Source organism: Hippoglossus hippoglossus, chromosome 18, assembly GCF_009819705.1.
Source record: "Hippoglossus hippoglossus isolate fHipHip1 chromosome 18, fHipHip1.pri, whole genome shotgun sequence".
NCBI lineage: Eukaryota > Metazoa > Chordata > Actinopteri > Pleuronectiformes > Pleuronectidae > Hippoglossus > Hippoglossus hippoglossus.
Genome location: NC_047168.1, coordinates 8,673,486 through 8,693,625, shown reverse-complemented (window position 1 = coordinate 8,693,625; position 20,140 = coordinate 8,673,486). Strand labels below are relative to the sequence as shown.

Genomic DNA, 20,140 nt, shown 5'->3' with positions numbered 1-20,140 from the left:
ACCTCCAGCGCTGATCTCCTGTACATGTCGTCGCAGTCTATCACAGCCGGCGTGGGGAGACGCACTGAGCCGTAATGGATGGGCCCGGAGCGAAAACAGCCCCAATAGCATATCAATTACCCATCAGCACCCTCTCGGCTCGATGCCAATGTGCGCCGCACCCCGGCCAAGTGAATGAGATAAGGCGCAAATGCAGATATAATGGCGCTTTTTGTCATGTACAAATTACACAGTGTCAACTCCGCAGCCCACCTGTCGGATCTGTCAGCCAGTGAATGAGAGATTCTGCCAGTGTGTGCGTGTGAGAAAGAGAGAGAGAGAGAAAGAGAGAGCGAGAGAGGGGGAGTGTTAATGTGTGTATGCACGAAAAGACTGTGTGCATGTCATGAGGCAATCAGGTGATTTCCCAGACTCATTTGCCCAGTGGAAGCCCAGCTGCTCGCCCTGTTTATCCGCTCGCCCTTTTGATTGCTGACCACACATCTTATGTCACCTCTCAGGTTAATTTGTCCCCCCCGCTCACAGTGCCGCTGCCGCAGCTGCTGGGCGCTGTACGATCTGGGAGGAGAAATCAGTCGACACACAAGCGGGCACGCAAACAAGCGCGTTCAATGTTCTCATACACACACACACACACAGATGAGGTGATTTCGGATGGTTGGCATTACTGCAGCTGTGTAGCCGCTAATGGCTGATGTGATTGATAAAAGGCAAACAGTTGCCCCGCAGGGGGTCAGATGGGGCCACACCTCCCACTGAAAGCTGGCTCTCAAGCTTCAGAGGATGCCTCGGGGGTGTGACTTCGCATTATGACATAATTTCCATTGAAATTAATAAGCCCTGATCGACGTGATAAAGCTGGAATGTAAAAACTCACAATCAAAACCTCATCAAGGGGAGACGGGCCTCCTTTGATTACCAATCACTTTCATGTGTTTTGATTTTCAGACGGTTGTAAGAGAAACGTCAGCTCCCGAGCAGACGCTGATTGTCCCACGAGGGGGAAAAACAAACAAACAGCAAAACACAACTTAATTCTTGGAATCGAGTTAATGTGTTGAGAAGAATTTTTTTTTGTTGCGAAGGCTGAATTATACCGAACAATTTTAGTTGCAGGGTACATGGGTTGCAGCTCTTCACTGATGTGGAGATCTGTGCCTGAGCAAACGCCATTGTACAGTGTTTGTCTGACCACCGCAGCAGAAGGGAACCGTCCATGCCATCCACACAAAGCAAACATTGTTCCCCTCCCGCTATCCTCTCACCTCCAGTCCCCCGGCATTTTTAGCATTTTTTTTATCCTCGCTGCCTTTACACTTGACTCGTCGCGCTGAATTGAGGCACCAATTAGGAGCAACCGAATGCTTGCATCGCCAATCAGAGCGTCGCGAGGGCCTTATCAGGTGCGTGTCTCATTTGCACGGGGGCACAGCCACCGTTTGGCGGATTTCTAGAGATTAGTGTTGTTTGCTACTGAACCAAACAAACGTCTGTTTCTCCAGAACCGTTTGGAAAAATGTGAACGTCTGTTATCAGGAGAAAAAAGGAAAATATGTCCCCTTCATTTGGATCCAGTGGAGCAGAATGCGGACAATGTGCTGGGTAACAGCTTGTTAGGGTGGGAGACTCGTGCGCTGAATGACACTGAAACAAGCAGTTCACAGACAATTATCCTTTCACACAAAATCTTACAAATGTGCTGGATGATCTACACTTGTGTTTTCCCTCTTTTTAAGAACGTTTTCCCTCTTTACTGGAATTTCTAATTAGTGTCACGCTAACAACGACCACTGATTACAAATTGCAATGCAGCACGAAAACAGCCGACATCCAAAAACACCAAATTTCTTTCACATTTCGGAGCAAATCAAACATCAAGTGCAACATATGATGGTAGTTTTTCTTGACCCCCCCCCCCCCCCTCTTTCTTCCCACAAGATACCGAGTAGTTTATGTCCCTTAATCCAAGAATTCCTCCCTAAAAGTCGGCCTGTTTATCGAAGTGAATATCCTCCACAGGAGATTTCAGGGTTACTTAGAAGGACTTCCAGGGTCAGGATAAAAAAACGCTTTGCACATTCTGCTCCCGAGACCTCTGTCCTTTACTTCTGATCCCAGCCACTGATCATCTGTTTCCAGTTGCACAATAAAGTCAGTACAATCTCTTGTCTCGACCTCCACAGACAATCCTCTTAACAGCCACATGCTGAAATCTGCAACTTTGGTGCTTTCCGGTGTGTGTGTGGCTTGATAAGAGAGATTAATTGCTCTGTCTGCAGTGTTTAGCTTGCTCGCTAACAATTTTTGTGTTTGTTATCTTCTGTTCTGTCTCTCCCCAGCACCACCAAAGTTTTTAAGAACCCCCAATGACCAAACAGGCGTGCAGGGAGGCGTGGCGTCCTTCATCTGCCAAGCCTCGGGAGACCCACGGCCCAAGATCGTGTGGAACAAGAAGGGGAAGAAAGTCAGCAACCAGAGATTCGAGGTATTAGGTCTATTGTTCTGATGTAAAATGCTCGACAAAATGGGAATGCCTCCGCACTGCTTCTGGCTCCGCTTGCACATAATCCATCGCGCCATTGCTTTTTTTCGCCCCGACTTGCCACCACGCATTAGCAGGCTCTAATAATCTTGCTGGCCAGCCGTTTGAACATGCATGAGTTTTAATGAGCGAGTGCACCGCAGATCAGGGGGCAGATTTGTAATCGAATAAGAGACATGACAGGAGCAATTGGACAGAAAATAACAACTTGTGGTGTGACCCAGATACCTACGTTAGGATCACGCCACATTTGCCAGCTTTTGCGAAAAGCGAAAAGTAGCGCTTTAAGAATATCCTTTTGCTTCGTGGCATCTTTATCTAAATGCATGTCCTACCCTCCCTATTTTGGCTGAAGCTTTGATTTCTGGTCAGCTTTAATCTGCACTTGGGCTCAATACCCATGAGAAATAACACATCTCCGCAGAACACTGATAAGATTTCTATTAATTTCTGTGTCAGTTCTCAGGACTATCACGGTGTCGCTCCTACGCCCACCCCCCCCCGCTCTTGAGGCCTTATTTGCTTGCTGGTGCACAGCAGCGAGGGCTTAACAGAGCTCGGAGACCTCTTCTTTGGCGCCTCATGCCCGCAGAAATCTAATCTTATCAGAGTTCATCGCGTTTGCATCGCATGTTGTGCTGAATGCTAACACGCACATTTTCATTACCTCGCTGCCTCACTGGGGCTTCCTGGCTGCTGCCATTCCGCACCCATTCAATCACGTACGGCCGCCTCATCTTCTAACAAAAACCCATTTCCTTTCAGAAGTCTCACTACATCCTTTCTAATTTGCTCTTCAGCTTTAACTAAGAGAGGCCGGCTGCTCTTTACCATCACCTGCCGTCAGCTTTGAATGCCCACACAGCTGCAGCCTGGCCGATGAAATGTTGAAGTTCATTGTTAACTAACACGTGCACAGAAATATTGTGAATTTTGGAAAATGTTGTAGGCCTCTGTGTGCGTGTGTGTGTGTGTGAGAGAGAGAGAGAGTGTGTGTGCGTGTGTCAGAGGTCTCAGGCCTCTCTTTATTGAAATCTACCTCTATGCTTAAAAGAGATTGAGTTATGACACAGGGCTTTCTAAACTCAGTGAGTATACAACATGTAGCATGCAAAAATAGCTGAATAAGCTACAACAAACACCTGTTTGTGAGCATTTTATGTGTCGTCCGTCCAATACAGTCGGTCCTGTCTTATGTACCACTCTCTCACCCCATGGTACAACTGTCCGTAACCGTTTATCAAGCCGTTTCTCACCTTTTAACTGTCTGTGCTTGTTTCTGTCCCATCGACACAATCCAGTGTGATGCATTTTTTCAAGCGATAGTGTTAACTTTAAGAGTGGGACACGTTCAGATTTAAAATTTCACTCCGCAAGCCCAAAAAGATTGTGACCAAGATAACTTTCCCCATTCTTAAAGTTAGTCAGCCGCATTAGAAATACAATAAGAAGCACATAAGGAATGGATCTAGTACATATCTACAGCAAAAGAGCTAAAAACTATTAAAATGAAATATACTCAGCACTTACACACTATCTATCTCTGTAAGAATTTCAACACTGCACAGATCGTAAAGTTACCTTCTGCACATTTGCATTGCACAACCTTAATATTCACACAAGACCACTAAGGTTCAATGTAAGATACGCAGCAACTTAGTTTCTGTCATAGGAAGCACCGTGTGTCAGTCACCATCAGTGTCCTCAGCCAAATGTCCTCGACAGTGTGTGTTGTTGTTGTTTCTCTCACTGCGGAAGGTCCATCCCCCCCCGTTGGCTACCCAAAAATCTCCTATAACATATCCTGTCTGTCGCACCTGCAGGTGATCGAGTTCGACGACGGCTCTGGTTCCGTGCTCAGAATTCAGCCATTGCGCACGCCCCGAGACGAAGCCATATACGAATGCGTCGCCTCCAACAGTGTTGGAGAGACGAGCGCTACCACCAAACTCATTGTTTTACGTGGTAGGTGCTTCTCAACTGCCCCAAAAAGACACACACACAGACACACACACACACACACACACACCTAACACCTCAGCTAACCCAGGTAAGCTTGTGTATTGTGTTATTTTGTGTCTCTCCTGTCCTCCTTTCTTTGTTTCTCAATGTGCGCTCCACACAGTCAAAACCAATTAGAGATTTGAGTTGTGTATTCTAACTTGATAAGATTTAGTCCATTAGGCATTTAGCCGCGTAACTTTCCATTTCTAAGTGACTTAAGACATTTGCATACACATCCCTGACACAATAATTAAGATGCCAGTTAAATTATGCAAATAGAAATCCATCCCTAGCCTGCAGCGGTTTAATGGAGACGCTCAGCAATCATTTTCAAATCAGTCATTTCTCATCTCTGCAAGTTCGGCTTTGATATTCCTTTGACCGTGTAGAAAATAAAGTGGTGTATTCCTATGTGATTAAAGATATTGTTGATGGCAGTCTTCGAGTCACAGGTTGCATCAACGACAGTATCACTCGGCGGCCAGTGGCTATAAATACCCAGCACTCCTGGGTACTTATGTTTTATAATCCAGGCCGGGAAGGCGCTGCCGCTTCGCCTACTTCCGGTGAGCGGCGTTAATAAATCATGGGACAAATTGTGAAGTTAGTTGACTCGGTTGACAGCGGCCCCTTTTAAAATAAGCACAGGGCAAAATTGTATCTTGATAACACACAACATTCCATTCAAAGACAAGTGTGTGGTGGCCCTGAGCTCAAAAGGCTGCGTATCTCTCTAAAACATGACTTGTTTGGCTGTGAATAGAGAAAATGGCTTTAGAAAAGAAAAAAAAGCCTTGGGCTGCCTGAATGAGGTGTGCTCCATTATGGGCCACAATTACACAACATGGCAAATGAGTTCCTATTGAGAGGGGGTCCCTCCACCCTATAGAAAAAAAAGCTGGCTCTGCGAGTCCCCCCCCCCCATCCCCTGCTTCTTATCTCACCAATGAGCCAACAAAAGGCCCTTTGCACTGTCTCCAGAGGCCGATTGAAAGAGAAAGGTGGCACGTTTCGCAGGCAGCTCCCTCCTGTTTACTCTAGAGCGCAGAGTGTGGGTGTGTGGGTGTGTGCACTCGCTCACATGCAATACTGTGCATTTCCTCTTTCACTCTCGCTCCGTCTATCTCTGTTTTTCCCTAGACACACACACACACACAGGCAGGCACACACACACACACACACCAACAGATAGCTGAGAGACGGGTAGAAGCTGCTCTTCCCAGGCTCCATGGTCTAGCATTAGCATGTTTATTACCATTTCCATTTTGCTCTCCTGCTCACTCTCCTTTCCCATCAATGTATTGAAGGTGAGTAACGGCCTATCGCGGAACAAAACAAGAAAATGCTTTTTCTTTCTCGGCTTTGGTGCAAATACAAAATTGGTGCTGCCTGTCATCGCACTGCTTTCTGTAGATACATATAAACAGGGAATGAATGATTTAGGCAGTAATCTGCTAGATTTGTATATGAATATGTATTCCCATTCACAACGGGGGATTTAACCTATATCCTGTTCAAGCATTAACATTTGCTACACATCTGACATCATACCATGGAAATATATTGTTACTGGTTGGGTAGTGATGCTTTTAAAACCATATGAATGACAAAATAATTAATATATGCAGTTATAGCAAAAGGAAGTAAGATGAGACTCAAACATAAACAGAAGGAAAATGATGTGCGGAGCCACAAAGGAGGATCTGAAGGATTGCTGTGATGAGATAAACTCTGAATCTATAATTTGAGTTTTACACTTTTCCCGAGCAGTTGTAACCTCAAGTTGTAGAAATCCATAAAACAGCCAAACCAATTCCCCCTACTTATCCAAAGACACAAGGACGACTGACTCCCAGGAAGCAGGGGGAGCAAGCCGACACACTGCACCGAGAGCCGTGCGCTGTTTGAGCTGCTTTGAGGCAGCACCAGGTTATCTCAGGATGCATTATATATAATTTAGGGGGAACCAAAAAGCTTCCTCCTTCCAAAAATACTTCATACAGTACAATAAATACAGCACTGCTGGTTCACTACTTATCATTTCACATGACATAAACTGCAGTTTGAAAAAATGCAACTGCACATTTTTTCCCCTAGGCCGGATCTGTCATCACGGCCGGCGAAAAAAAGTTATTTCTCTCCACAAATTGGAGGAAGACTAAACTTCCACACAAGTGCACGACGCACGAGATAAACAAATGGGAAAAGTAAGATAAGTGCTACTACACCAGGACTAATACATATAGAGTGTCTGTTCGTTTAGTTCATTTGGGCTCCAATGGGCTGTGGAAACGACTCCAAAGCATCTGTTGTGGGAAGCTCGCCACGGGGGGCGATGCCTAATTCCATGAAGGAAAAGCACATTGTTGTAATTGCCGTGCCACGAGGAGCGGGGACTCGAGGTGAATCCAAAAAATCCGGCGTACTGGGGGGATATTAGTATTCGGATGGGCCGCCGACTTGATGGGAAGCACCATTAGTAATGAACTTCCAGGCTTAGAGAAGCGATTTGCATGAAAGGCGAATCCCGAAACGTAATGATGTTCCAAGTCAAATCTGCCAGGCCACGACATGAGGTATGGGTTCTCTCATTGCGATTTTTTTTTCTCCTCTTTCTCGTTGGCGCCCTCTGTTTTGATTAACTATGAGATGACCCAACTCATATGCCACTCATGTCTTTGAATTAAGGTCGTCTCTATTTGCTCGGTAATGGAGAAAGACAGAAATGGATTTTTGAAGTGAAGAAACAGAACATTTTGGGCGTCACGGCTGGAGTATGATTTCAGTGAAGTGGTATTTCATCTAATTTATGAATAAGCGCCTGTAAAAGATCTGCATGTGCTCAGAGAGCCTCTGACAAGAATATCTGTCACAACAAGCTGTTAGAAATCTTAATTTCAACCATAAACGATCAATAAAAAACGAGAACAAATGTGGCCCACACATCTCACAGAGTCTAGACTGTGTGCGAGCGAGTATTTGCAGCAGGATGATGTGTGCGTTTGAGTGCTGCAGTTCATGATTCAGGCATGATTAAGGATTTATATTGCATCCTCATACCTCCATTATGCTGTCAACAGCCATTTCCTGTGCCCCGCACACACGCCTGCAAACTTATGCAGCTGTGCACAACTTGACAGTGGGAGTGGAAAATGGGAAGCCACTCTCCTGTGACGGAAAAACAGAATGCATCATTTCCATTTGTATGGAATGGTGCGACGGCGCGGTCAAAGCCGCGTAGCTGAGACAGATCTTTCCGCACACAATGAAAAGGGGCTGCTACATGATCACCGATTATTCACAGACAATGTATGCACTCGGCTCTTTGTCACTGTTATGAGAAAGATTGTTTCTGCACATGAAAGACGCCCGAAGCTGCTTAATTTATATTCTAAGCTGGGATAACTGGTACCCGCATGATGCTAGTCGATGGAAATACTGTGCACATAGCAAAAACCTGTAGAAAGTGGTGATAGAAATAGCGAAAAGAGTTTAACGCTTATATCGCCTCATCATCATCATGTGTTTCCCTGGCACAAAAGAGTGTAATGCCTTGGTTTCACAGGGTGAGCAATGAAACCAAAGCTGGTCTGTATGCTCACATTAGGCAGGAAGATAAATGCTGTGTCAGCTGCCTCGGACTGTCGGAGCAAGGGATGTAGTGGGGATGAAGCAAGTGAGAGTCGGGGGGGTCCGGCAGCTCCACTACACTTCCCTGACTTGCTGGTGGGCGCTGCATAGATTGGCTGGACCTGGGCTGCCACACGGAACACCCAGTTTTGTTAGAAGTTAGAAGAATTCATTGTCCTCCAAGAAATGTTGGTGTGAAAACACGCTGAGTCACTGTGGGAGCTCTTTTCTTAAGCATGAAACAGATACACTCAATGTCTTCCAACAGCATTTTTTTTATCACTGAGGGAATTGTACGCCCTAAATAGTCAATCCTCCACGAGGCAAAATTGATATTGATTTATCCTCTTAAAATATATCTATGAAACTTGAATTCCCTTGGTGCCCTCTGCCAGTTCTATGGGTTTTTCCACGGGAATGAGCAGTCGTTAAAAGGTTTATTTGCAGAATGTTTTTTCTCAACTGAGCATGTCGAGACAGATCGTGACTGACAGCAGCCACAGTCACACTCACCTCAACTTTCCCATACGTCACAAAAATGAAGCGCGCGACGACAAGTTAGTCATGATTGTAATTAACAAGATTGAGTCGACTGTCCCCCCCCCGGAAACGGATCTCTTCTCCAGAAATAAATAAATAAATAGAGGAGTAATTTACAAAAAAACGAATCAACCCCACACCCACTTAATATCTTCTGCGCGCTTAATCACAGGAGCCAATCGGTGTCTGTGCAGCACGCAGGATGATTTAAGACGAAAAGCGCTGCCAACAAGATGGATGTCGGGACTTTGGCGCCGGCGTGGTGTGCGGGAAAACATCTGCAGCAGCCACAGACACACTTGGACTGCGCTCGGGACATGATAGATAACACTTCACGTGCCGCGACTCTGTATTTGTTTTAATCAAAGTAAACACAGCCTCTTGCATTAATAATTATTGATTCAGACAAATGAGGTATGTGTGGTTTTTCTTCCCCCTCACTGGCCTTAGATGCTGCTGCTCCCCACAGTGACCTCACAGGACTGGCAGAGTAATTAGCTGCTCAGTGGTTTTAAAATATGCTAATTGTTTTTTATTTTTATTAATCTTAGGGAACAGTACACTTTGAAAAACGATTCTTTGCAAATCAAAATCTTTAAAATCAGGTATGCATGCATATACAGAAAACACAATTCAGTAGTTTGTTGTTGTATTGTTGTGTGGTATGTGAAAGTAAACAATACTGAGGCTGCAGTCGTAGTAGCTGCTCTGTGTACTTGTACTGCTCTATATTATCTATATTCAGCATCTAAGCATCTGATACATCCTCTAAAAATAATATATATATATGATGACCACAAGATAAAACATTTTACTAATTATATTTTCTTCTTTTTTTATAATTTTTATCCAATATTAACTAGAAATAAACTGCTGTCTTCTATCTGAACTCGTGCGCAGTACATGCTACGCCACATAGCAGAGCATAACATACTTTTTTTTATGGGGGGAATATTCCATTGGCTGAACTTGATGGGGCACAAGGTCATTAAATTACGGAGCAAGTGCAAGTCTGAGCCAGGTAGTCGAGGGGTGCTAATGCTGGTAGCTTTGATCGTAGCTGCACTCAGAAGTCATTTTCTACTAGATTAATTGGGTACTGCAGGGTCATCCTTAATGCATCTAATGATCTTGAGAAACTTTTTTTTCAAGCTGGATAAGGCTGCTGGCTAATTACGGCCGACCAAACATCTTTGGAGTGGAAAGGGGGAAAAAAAGCAAGAATTGATTTTCGGGTGTAATTAGTTGTCTATACATAAACACGTCGAGTGCGGAGAAGACGAGTGCGGCGACTAATTACGGGGAAACGGGGGGGGACAAAAACCTTACATGTTCTCATCGCAGATTTCATCAGCTTTAAACCCAGCTGTCACATCTCAAACCATGTGGTCTCAATATAGTAATTTCCATAATAAAATAATGCCACCCACTGCCTGCTGTGACACCCATCGTCTCCCACAGTCACTTTTAGGAAGAATGCCTGTCTGCTAAATTTGAGGAGCCTGACATAACCCCCGTTTTCCATTAGAGCTCTTTGAGAAGCATGAGGGCCTCTCTGCAGGATGTTAGCAAGCATGAATAATCCCCGTACTCCCCTCTCCTGTAGCAAGCTTTTAGCAATATAAATTATTGAAATGGCTGGTGCTAGGTTTTCCCTTTCTCCGGAGGAAGTGAACTCGTATGAAGTCGCTTTCCTCCCGACATTTATACCGAGCGTCTCCTGCCTGAGTGCTCGTCTGAGTCTGATGATACCATGATCGGAGGGAGGCGTCCCGAGCCGTGAACCAGAAAGAGATCTGCCACTGTCATGCACAAGATGCTAAAAGTTCAGATGGATTTATGTGAGCATTCAGACAGCTGGGGGGGGGGCACGTTCAACTTTTTCTTGAATTGCACGGATTCCAATAAAGACGCTGATTTATTTTGTCACGTGACAATCCACACACATTAGATATCGTATGTAAAAAAGGCGCCTGGGAGGAAGGCTTACCCCGTCTGAGCTCCTGCTTCTGGCGTCGGGCCTTGATGAACTGCCCCTGCACGCACAAAAGCAAATGAATCAACCTCAACAGTTTAATTTCATTGAAAAGAAGAAATAGTCTGAAAGACAAGATAATGCACCGTTAAACACAAACGTATAGTTTATTAGACCAAACATCAAGCATCATATAGTCATCCCAAGTGGGCGGTAAGAGGCTAAATAGACAATGAATAAGCCTGCAACATAAAAACCGAACAGATGTCTGGCAGTATATGCTTCAAAGTGACAGGAGCGTCGGTGAGAATGGAGGCGTCTCTAAGGAGAAGGCAGTGTTTTGTTGTTTTATGTATTCCTCGCCACGTCCCCTTTATTTGCGGATGCTTAGTGCACTCGAGGGGATCAAATGAGATTTGATGGACTGTTAAGGAAAAAACGAAAAGGGAAATAAAAAATATATGGAATGAAAGAGAAAGAGTTTCCTGAGGTGCGTTTTGTGGAGTTTAGAGAGGATTTCTGCGGAGCCGAGAGGGAATAAGCGACATCCATTTTAGCTTTGTGTTTGGCAAATAGCTCAAAGCATTGTCAAACCGTTTTCTCCCTCCTCCTTTGAATCTTCCTAATAATAACTGAATAAAAATGCTGATGGCAGATAAGGAGACAAGAGCTGAAGTTTTTCGGTTTGTTTGTTGCATTTTCTATCTCCCCCCCCCCCCTCCCCAACTCTAAATAAATGGGGCCCTGTTTTCGGAAGTAAATGGAATCATTGCTCAAGGTAACAACCACCAAATGGAATATGCAAAGTGAAATCCTGACGAGGGAGGGTGAGGGACAGAAGGGGAAGACAGCGGGAGGCAGACAAAGACCGATCGAGGGAGAGTCTTTAACATCAAGCATCTTTTAAAGTCTCTTGACGGGGCTGCGGGTTGGAGCGAGGCGGGGGGAAAGTCGGCGAGGGGGGGCGAGAAAGACGATGGCGGCGCGGGGAGAAAGACACGATCGTGGGTAGAAGAGGTCTCGAAATTGGCCCCTCTTCTCCGCGTTTTCCCGTAGGTGATCTTTACTCAGAACGCTACATCTGGCTGGGTTGACGTGTTGTCTGTACAGCAAGGAGGCGGGGGGGGGGGCATCTGAGCATAGATGCAGCTTTGTGCCTGGCTTCCCGCCTGCCTTGCTGCCTGCCCAGTCAGGCCTGTAGAGAAAGGACCACTCTCCGCCCTTCCTGCTTCATCTCTCCTTTTCATCTCCCTCTCTACCCATCCATTTTAGCACTACCCCTAAGGGCCATCCGACACTAACACTCTCTCTCTGCTTTCATTCGCGTCCTCCCACTCCCTTCGCTTATGTTGTAAATGGAGGGATATCACAGCTAATCCGTCATGTTTATGAATGACATCGGGCCGAGGGAGAGTTGGGGGGGGGGGGGGTGCCCTGCCAGACGTGGTGTGGCGTACATCTCTGTTGCATGCCCTCTGCTTGGCTGATCCAATCTACCCCCGGCAGCAACGGCCGTAAAAAACTGTGTGGGGGGGGGGATAGAGGGCTTGGAGGAACACAAGTCGGGGTCACTGTGAAGTGTAACTCCAGCCGTTTCTGACCAGGATACGGTTTCCCAGACACTTTCTATCGAACGCTCCCCCCCCCGCCGCCCTATTCCAACCAGATGGAAACTACCGACACACAAAGTGAGAGTCTTTCCCAATAGAGTCCGAAGGGGGAAGTAGTGAACTCGCCAAAAAAATCAATCCCGAAAGCATCCAGAGAATGTCAACTACACGGCCACTCGCTCTGTGGCAATGCATGAAATCTGCAGGTGTGCGCTCCGTCCGTCACGTTGAGACATAGATTGTGAAAAACGATGCGTTTTGAGAAAAGTAAAACAGAAAACATTTGATCAAATATGCGACCACTCCGCCGGGATGTTGACTTTTACAACTAGTTCTACAGTATCGCTCAAAGTGAGAAATGGCTCAGATTGTTCATCTGTGAAGGGTTTTCGGAGGGGAGTGGAGGGGTGGGGGGGCCCGGTGATTAATAGATCGACTCTTACAATGGCTCGCTCATAATCTCAGGCATTAGGTGAGGCTTTTTAACGACAAATAAGCAGCATTCAATTAATTACACGATCTCAAATGGGGATTTATGGAAGAAACAATCAGCGCGGGCCAAAGGGGGAGAGGATGCTATTATTCACCGAGACAGAGTGCCGTGAACCCCGGGTTAAGAGAGTTTTCTGCACCTTCACCTCCCCTCCTCCCATATTTCGTCCCCCACGTTCATCATCGCGGAGAGAGGAACACAGTGGATAGTATTTCACAATCCATTCCTGCTTCGCTCCTCCAGGCAGCGAGGGGCGAAGTAAAAATTTTTTAGTGCATACTCGATGTACTCTCGACGCCTGCCCTCAGGTTTTTAGCCGTTTTCTCAAAGAGACTGTATTTGATCAGCGAATTACTGAACTACCTTTTAGAGGTATGAGGCGAGGGGGGTGGGGGGGACTTAATGCCACTTTGTGCGAGTGTGTGCCTGCTCCTCTTAAAACTCTATTACAGTAAATTGGAATTAGCTGTTTGAGCCAACTGCAGTAATATTCATTAGCAAGCGCCATACCTGTAGAATCGACTAATGAACTAAACTGGAGCATATTTTCCTCGGCCCAGCAAAGCTTTTACGCTTCGTTTTACCGGAGTAGATTATTTTTCACTGCACTAGAGAGGGGGGGGACAGAAAGTGACTAATTTTGTAGTTTTCTAGTGTGGTTAAACCATGATATAGTCATTTTAACAGCCGTGGCCATTTGTTTTTCCTGTTATTTTTCACCTTATATCCCAAATCTACGAGATGCTTTGTAAATGTTTGACTTTGCACACGCAGACCTGCAAAATGAAGGGGATTCGCTGACAGACTCCTCTCTCTAAGTTACCCACTTCATTGGTTTTACTATGAAGATTGAAACACGCATTTGTAACCCCAGTGGAGACAAATGGATCGCGGGGCCTTCCCGTGGCGAATGTGACCTCCCCAGCACTCCGCCAGATACAACGGGATTCGTTCTGACCCGCACATCCTATACAGACACGTTTGTAAACCCAAACTGGAAACCAGTCATGCCTTGCCACTTAACATTTTCTCAAATGGGTTGGTCTAAAGCTTGGGAACATAAAGAACTGCGGCCCCAGGCATTAAAACCGGGATGCACTCTTCACATTTCAGTCCTTTTCAACAAATCACAAAAAAACACCTGGCTCTCCATCCTGATACGTGCCACGTTTTGAAACCGTCTGAGGGGTTGACTCAGAGTTCACTGGCCCGTGAACCCTTCAAACGCATCTCAGGGAAGTGATATTCAGAATTGTCCCTCACCACGGGCTTTATTAAACGGAAGTGCTGAGCATTTTGTTTTCCATTATTGGATTACTTGAGCAATATCTACACTTGGCGGGTGCCAGGAGGCTTATTTGGGGAAATCGGGCTCAAAGGAAGCTCCAGGGGGAAAACCTAATCTCATTTAGACTGGACAACACATGTGCCAGACAGCGGCGGGATGTATCAGTGAGATAAATACACGGTTTGGATTCTCCGAGGGCATTAAAGGGAAAATTTATTCATCCCAATGTGTCGTCTCTCCTTTTTTCCGCTCGGCGATGATGCAACATGTGCTTTTTACAGTCTGCACGCTTGTCTCGCTTAATGGCTTTATCTGCCACTCATGAATGATACTTTGCACGGTTAATGATGAGGGTCGTTACTTTGACTAGCGTCTTAACTATTTCAAGTATTCCACCTCCGGCAGTGCTGAGACATCTATATGCTGACAACGATGTCCAGGCATGTGTGGAGTGGAATTTATCCGCAGTATTTTAAGTGGGAGAAAAGTAAATGGAACATAGCATTTCTTCTCAAATAAGTAGATTGGAAAGAAAGAATGTATGCTAAAACAAATTATTAAAATATCCAGGTCCCTTGGTCAAAAAGGAATGTTTTTAAAGTTTCACCTCTGCAACACTTCGTGGGCAGAATGATGGATGGTGCAGTGTTGAGTGAATCAACTCCGTCCGGGTCCCAAGTTTTCAGATAGTTTAACCAAGCTGCAGGAAGCTGATAAAGCAAAAAGGGTGGGCTCAGATGTAAAACCCCGTCAATCACCGGGCGCTAGATTGTAAAAAAAAAAAAAGTGCACCTCCTCACCGCAAGTGAGTGAGGAAACCAGCGATGGTGCGGGTGAAGTCGGCGGAAAAACTTAATAGACGAGGGGGAGAGAAAAATAGAACAGATGCCGTCATGGAATTGGCACAAACACGGAATAGCTGCCTGCCTTTTGTTAATCAAAAGCTTTTACATTTGCTTGAGTAATTTTGTTTGTGTGTAAACAAAAGCATAATTAACAGTTCCCTCTCCCGTGCCAAAGGGGGAGGGGGGGGCAGTTGAGCAGGAGCTGAACAGAACATTTTGTCGAGGTCGTCTCTGAACCGATGTATTAACGAAGCTTGCAACAACTTTCACAGAACTGTAAAGACATTATAATGGACGGTGTTTCCGTGCTAATGTCCTCCGAATCAACACACTCGTTTTTTTGGAAAAAGACATTTAGTGCCGTCCCTGCCTTCTTAACCCCAAATCCTGTTTTACTGTACATGTTCCTCCTTTCAAGTCTTTCATCCTTCGCGTCAAATTAAGGGGCCATGGAAATATTTTCTTTTTCAACACCTCTCACTTCTTTATCAAACGCCAAGTCCTAATTCGGTCTAGGCCAGCGAATGCATTAGCAAGCCATTAAACAAGTCGGTTCCAAATCATGTCCTTGTGAGCAGTAGGAGTGCTGTGTGATTAACGTGATTAGCACCCTAACCTTGCTGCGATTCCCCTCCCCGGTTTGTTTCTTCCTCACTCGAGTTGATGTTTTTTGAGTGTGGAAAGAGCTTTTAATCAGTGTCCCTCAACTTCAAAATTACATGCTATTGTGTGGTCGGGGAAAAAAATGGCTGCAGAGTAGCTGAGCACATGTTGTCATGTAATGTTTTCTGGCTTGTTTTTCTGTGCTTGGATGAGAGTTTTTTTCTGAGGAGGGGTAGAGCGAGAACCTGGTTGATTCATAAACTGGGTGTAAATAATCAGACACCCCCCCCCCCCCCCCCCCCGAATTGTCCCACACTTCCATAATCCAGCGTCTTTGGCTGAGTTGGGATTCCCAAACAACAGTACCTCTTGACACACACTCCCCCCCCCCCCCCCCCCGCCCCCCCCCAGCAGCCCACTAGGCCGCCACCAGCGAGTGACCCGTGACCGCCTCTTTGAACAGATTGTATCCACTCAAATACGTTCAACAAATATATCTTATTATGGCCTTCGGGGATTTTCCCCTGAAGAATAACCTCAACCGCCGGGTGAAAAGCCTTGTTCCGCTTGGCAAGAAAAGGGTCAGACCAAATCCAATCCTTGTGAAGCCACCGCGGAATTTGAGCCGGAATGTGACCATGAAGGTTTAGATTTTTATTGCTTTACTCTGGAAGTATGTCGCTAGAAATGTTTTTTGTTTTTTTCTCCCTTAACTTCTTTTGTATTTTATTGAATAAAACAGGAGGAAAATCTCATTGAGATAAAACAGCATCTGCACCTCAATCAATCAGGGATTAATTCAGACTCTTAATGACCTTAATGCTGCGTTCAGACATGCGCTTAACTCCAGGGAAGGTGTGTGTGTGTGTGTTGATGAAGTTATTAAAAAACACCACAGACACCTCGCCCGAGCACTCCGGAGATTTTTGTGTCCTGCTGCATTGTGGGAAAGGCAAACTCCAGACCCAGTTCTGCGGACCTCCGAAAACGGATGTCTGAAAACTCCTTATGTTTCTTTTGTGTTTACTCCCTCATTAAGAATTTCAGTTTCTAGAATAGTCCATAGTATTGTACATCTCAAGAGCCCACCTTGTGAATATCAATATATATGACAAATAAACTGTCAACCCCACTCTACTTTAAAGCCGTGAAGCCATTAGCTTAAGTACATACGGCGTGAGCAGAGTATCAGCATCTGCCAACAACACCTCGCTGCAGAACGCTTTGCTGGAAGCGGGCGCCGTCTGCGCAGTATAGGATTGGCCAAACAAAAGAGAGTGACAGCAGAGGCTGGCTCACGTCCCTGTCGACCCCGTGTAGGTGCAGCGCAGGAGAAAACCAACAGGATGTTCATTTGGACGTCATCAGCTCTAGTGTCACGTGTACGTTAAAAAAACACGTCTTAGTTTTACCGTCTGGTTTCACCGAATGAAATCCGCTCCATCGATGTAACTGCATTAGTCCTGTGTCACCTCAGGATGCACTGCAGCACTAGCCGAGCGAAAAAAAAATGTACAGAGTGACTGGTGACAGCTGAACGGGGCATTTATCTGCCGAGACTCAATTAGGGCTTATTTAATTAAGAGCCCAAACGAGGAGAACATTACTTGAGCGTGTTGCTCGAATCCTTACATCACAGCAGGTGAAAAGTTTGAACACAGGCTGTGTGTGTGTGTGTGTGTGTGTGTGTGTGTGTGTGTGTGTGTGTGTGTGTGTGTGTGTGCGGCGGTACAGCCCCTGCGGCGTGATGACAAATACTGCTGAGTTCATGCTGCATCCAAGCGACATTTTAGAAACCGAAATGGCCGCTGGTGTCATACGCGGTAAATGTGATCTCACTCCTGCTCGTATTTTGTATGAATGATCAATAGATACAATCTACTAATGGGTCGGGTTTACGTCCAGTGGCCTTATGTCTTCGGCGGAAAATCTGCTCACCGAGGTGCTTTTTGAGCCAATGTCCTTTTTATGCTCGTCTCACACTTGGCACCACACGCTCATACAGCCTGATGGCCTGGTACTGGCTAATGTGTGCAAATTGTCATTGGGAGTCTTTTATATCAAGCACCAGTGCTCAGCACTTCTCTAGGTGACTTCAGCATTTCTCTCCCTTCCATCTCATTTAGTGTGTAGATCCATTGTTGAATATACAATATGGGTCTGTAAAGCCGGGACCGCCCTTGTCTTAGACCGTCCTTGAGACTGCAGGCCTCGGCGAGGTGCGGGGGGGGGAAATCTGGAAAATCACTTTTTTCCTTAAAATGTCCACCTCTTAGCTTTCGACTTTTATACATTTACATTGTTGCCTGGCACGCAGCACACGGCATATTAACCCGAATACACACATTTCAAAACAAACAAACCGCACCACAAACTTTTCCAATTTCCAATCCTATTAGTTTGCGGCTCAGGTTCCTGAAGTCGTTATGAATTAGCCCCGGTGCTGATAATTAATGTAACTACAACACACAACTCGTGACTGTTTTGGGGAATTGGGAAACACTCTGAGACACTTGGCCCCTGGCTTGGTGAATTATTATTTCACTCTTGACGTTTTTTTCAACAATCCAGCTTCCACAAAAACATATTCTGGCTCAAATTAAAGAGTGATTAATCTGATTTAACGTTGGTCTATTGGCCTGGTAAGGAAAAACGCTGCGGCAGCTTTGTTGACATGAGCTGTTAATCACAAGCACGAGCAACAAAATGTGTTCAACTCCCCTCCTCGGTTTATTATCACAGTGGTGATGAACTGAGGGTTTCAAGAAGATTGAACACGTCAAAGCACTGTTTATTTTCTGTTTTTTTTTTTTTTGCATTTTAATCTCAAGTTCTACGCACGAGAAGTTTTTAGGTACCTCACGCTTGATGGTCATTCTGGACGAGCATGAGTGCTCATCTGTAAATAACATTTCTTGACTAAGCAAGAACGCGTTGGAAAATGCCAGAAACCTTTGTAACAGATCATTAATTTTAAATGCACCGCCTGGAGTCATATCAGTCGCCGGCACTGGAATCCTCATCATGTAACACACACGCGTTTTATAAAAGGAGGTGGAAGATTGGTTTAGTTCCGGTATTGTATATTTTTGTAGTTTATTTAAATTATATATGTACGGTTTTACAGCCCGAACATTAGTATCCGGATTTTGACAAACTCATCATGTTGACTGAGGTGACACCATTTACGATTTTAGATAACCGCACCCTCTTCTTTTCCCCTTTGAGCTAAATAACCGGGAGCGTTTCTCATTGCGGCACGAGCACAATTCCGACTTCTGAACAGACAGCTAAATTATGACGTCTTGCGCACTTTGTTTTTGGGAATACATCGCAATTTCACAGGAGCTGCCTTTTCCTGTCACATCCAATTACTCCATTCCACACACATCCCTGCTCTCGGGCTGGCTTCTGGCTATTGTGTCGGATCAGCTACACTTTTGACTCGGTGTAGAATCGACTAATTGTCGCCTCGACCTTGAGCGGACCGAGGGGAGCTCGGACAGGAGCTACCTCGTGCAATTAAATCCTCCCTTCCGACTTCCTGTCCATCCCCATTCGAATGAGCACCTTTGAAAGTGAAGTTTTGTCACATTCGACGGTTCATTCATGTCTCGATGGGTGTTAAAGTGGTGCTTTCAGAAAAATTGTGATCAACATTTTCTTTTTCTTTTGGTGCTATTCTTTAAAAAAGTAATTAAGGGAATACACTGTATACAGAAACATCAGACCGCAGTTAGAGGAAAAAAAAACATTTGTTCATCCAAGTATTAGTTCTGTCCTCCAGCTGAACTTCCCTGATGTAACTATGATGTTGACTGAGGTGATATGATGAGGGTCGTTTTTTTTTAATTAACACCAATTAATTTAATTTGAAAAACATACTGCCAGACTCCTACAAAATGTTATGAGCTTATCAAACATGAGATAGTGCACAGAATGTCAAGGTCTCACTGCGATGAGCTACATACAGATGCAGGGGCCAAGAGGCTCTGTAACAACTATGACCAGTGATGGAAGTTTGCAGTAGAGAGCACTGGAATTCATTAAAGTAATTTGCGAAGGTTTCTGTACGACTTTAAAACGTTGCAAAAACAACACACCTCCATCACTGTCATAACACCTCAGTTCAGGCAGGGACACAGAGTTGCAGCGTGGGGAAAGTTTTTGCAGTTCAGTCTGAAGTCACTCATTTGTAAAACGGTTTATTTCTGAGAAGATTTATCCATTGAGGTGGTTCCTCATGCCAGATACCCAAAAGCATTGTTGGAAGGTGGCCATGATTGTCGTCTTGGCTGTGCGCGCGCTTATGGCATCTCAAAGCTGTTTCCAGACTGATGTCGCCTCATGAAAATTTAATGAAGAGAGCGTTTCCAAAAAAGGTGCCGTTCACGAGAGCGACAGAAGACTCTAATTAGCCATATCACAGCGGGGAGGGGAAAACTTAAAGGTGCACATGAACCTCATTGGCATTCGGCACAAGCAGGTCTTGTTTTCGGGAGATTAACACCAGCATTGCACAGACATTTCGCACGTGGGGATCTTGCGGTGGACGGAATACTCCACTCTGCACCTTCTCCAAGAGCCAAAAAAGACTTCCTGTTCAGAGG

At 45.3% G+C, this 20,140-nt stretch overlaps 1 protein-coding gene across 43 annotated transcripts in view; it reads left to right on the top strand.

The window, feature by feature from the left end:
* LOC117751967 (receptor-type tyrosine-protein phosphatase delta) overlaps window positions 1–20,140 on the top strand; it is a 209,584-nt gene that overhangs the window by 138,102 nt on the left and 51,342 nt on the right. For 23 of the 43 annotated variants that reach the window (XM_034569081.1, XM_034569066.1, XM_034569075.1 and 20 more), the window contains exons 7-8: window positions 2,340–2,485; window positions 4,366–4,507. In XM_034569081.1, the coding sequence (XP_034424972.1) occupies window positions 2,340–2,485; window positions 4,366–4,507 (288 nt within the window). Of the gene's footprint in view, window positions 1–2,339; window positions 2,489–4,365; window positions 4,508–20,140 lie in introns of all 43 variants that reach the window. The other 20 variants (XM_034569047.1, XM_034569045.1, XM_034569058.1 and 17 more) reach the window with 1 other exon arrangement.